Raw genomic sequence first — 1755 nt, forward strand, 5'->3', positions numbered from 1 at the left:
CTGTTCAGCATCTGTTGACAGTAAAGTGAAATAATAGAGCTTGGAGCTACTTGAAGAGCATGTGCTGTGTCTCACATCTTCCTTTTACATTCAGTTGAAATCTGCAAAGTCCTGTCCGCATGAAGCCACATCATGAATATAAGACATGAACATGGAAACAACACAGAAATGACCCTTCAGGCTACGTCTCAATACAAAAGTCTCTTCCTTTGGTAGAAAACATTAATCTGCAGGAACGCATGTGTCAGACTCCTTCATCCACGGGCCAATGGACTCGAATGGGACTAAACATTCACCTCATATCAGGAGTGCTGCATATTCATTCATGTTGGCATAATAATAATAATAATAATAATAAACCAATAAAGCCAGAGCAGCCGCTGACATGCACAGGACTGTCTGCACTGGCACTGTGCTTCTGACTACAGCATGAAGGTGGTCACTCACAGGTCGACTGTACAGCACTTTGGTTCATTTTGTTATCACCAAGTCCTTAAGAGTGCTGGGGGGGGGGGGGGGGGCAGCAACTATGTGCCCACAGAGTTTCACGACAGACCAAAATAAACCCATTACACATGAAGCAGTGACACGCGAAACAATACTAATAAAAATCTTATTTTCTTATTCTTTCACTCCAGACTTGTCTTGTGCATGAAATGGGGGTGGGGGGGGGGGGGGGGGGGGTCACTGCCATACACACGAGTCATTTACAGTGCAACTCAAACTTCATTCATCTCCTGGTTCAGAAGATTTTCAGCCGTTTGCCAGTCGGTCTGCCTCCCTTCGCCACTCTCTGGCTCGGCTGCTCTCTGGAGAGCGGGCAGTACTTGATGGTGTGCGCGTTGTCGCCGTTGGCACTGCAGAGCGGGCAGGTGTACGCCCGGAGGATCGGGCACAGGACTCTGCCGTCCGCCGTCTTCAGGATGTGGGTCCCGTAAACTTCCTCCGGTGCGCCGTTATTCCGACAGAAGACGCACACCTTCGGCTCCGGCTTGCCCCTCTGAGTCTGTTTGCGCCTCCGGTCCATGGAGAGCAGGTCGAGGCCGGCGAAGCTCCCCCTGTAGGGGGGCGAGTCTCTGTCTCCCAGCGGCGAGTCACCCGCGAGGTGCTCGTACGGCCTGAGCAGCGAGATGCGCTCCTTGAGGTCGTAGATGGAGCAGCAGTCCAGGTGTCCGTCGCTGTCCCTGCCGTGCCCAATTACGCAGGAGCAAACCGGGGAGTCGTCCTCCAAGCCAAGCGTCGCTTTCAGGGACTCTGTTATGGAGTTGGGGCTGCAGGACGGGCTGTTGATCTTGTTTTTGGCCACGAGTGTCGACAGGCCGAGGTAGTCGTTCCAGAAATTAAAGGTGTTGTCATACGGGGACCGCGCGTCCAGGCAGCCGCTGTCTAAGAAATCCATCCTGTCGAGCTGCAGAGTCTAACGTCCGCAGAGGTGAATAGGTGTGTTTGTCAGCATGAGTCTACTCTCTCCTCTGGCTGGGTCTAGTGTGCAGAGCAGTCAACATGTAGGCGCTGATAAATCCCCCAGAATAAAGCAGGGGGCGTGGTTTGGTTTGTTCTCTCTGGCTCCAGGAGGGTCCGCAGCAGAGCAGAGGGAGGGACCGAACTGATCCTCAGGATGTGACTGTTATCACTGAGACAGCAGCTCTTTGTGTTGCAAGAGTTCTCTCTCCTGTTGGAGATCAACTGATGACATCTTTTCTTCTCTTGTTGGTGAGACAAGTTAACCCATAACGAGCCATACAGGGGATTGAA

At 52.3% G+C, this 1755-nt stretch overlaps 1 protein-coding gene across 1 annotated transcript; it reads right to left on the minus strand.

Moving 5' to 3' along the window:
- Nucleotides 1-526: 526 nt before the first annotated feature.
- Nucleotides 527-1466, minus strand: LOC306790662 (nanos homolog 1-like). Its single transcript, XM_079287100.1, has one exon. It carries the CDS (start codon nucleotides 1397-1399, stop codon nucleotides 743-745), a length of 657 nt encoding a protein of 218 aa, XP_079143226.1. The 5' UTR covers nucleotides 1400-1466; the 3' UTR covers nucleotides 527-742.
- Nucleotides 1467-1755: the final 289 nt, after the last annotated feature.

Source organism: Melanostigma gelatinosum (assembly GCF_949748355.1).
Source record: "Melanostigma gelatinosum genome assembly, chromosome: 16".
Classification (NCBI taxonomy): Eukaryota; Metazoa; Chordata; class Actinopteri; order Perciformes; family Zoarcidae; genus Melanostigma; species Melanostigma gelatinosum.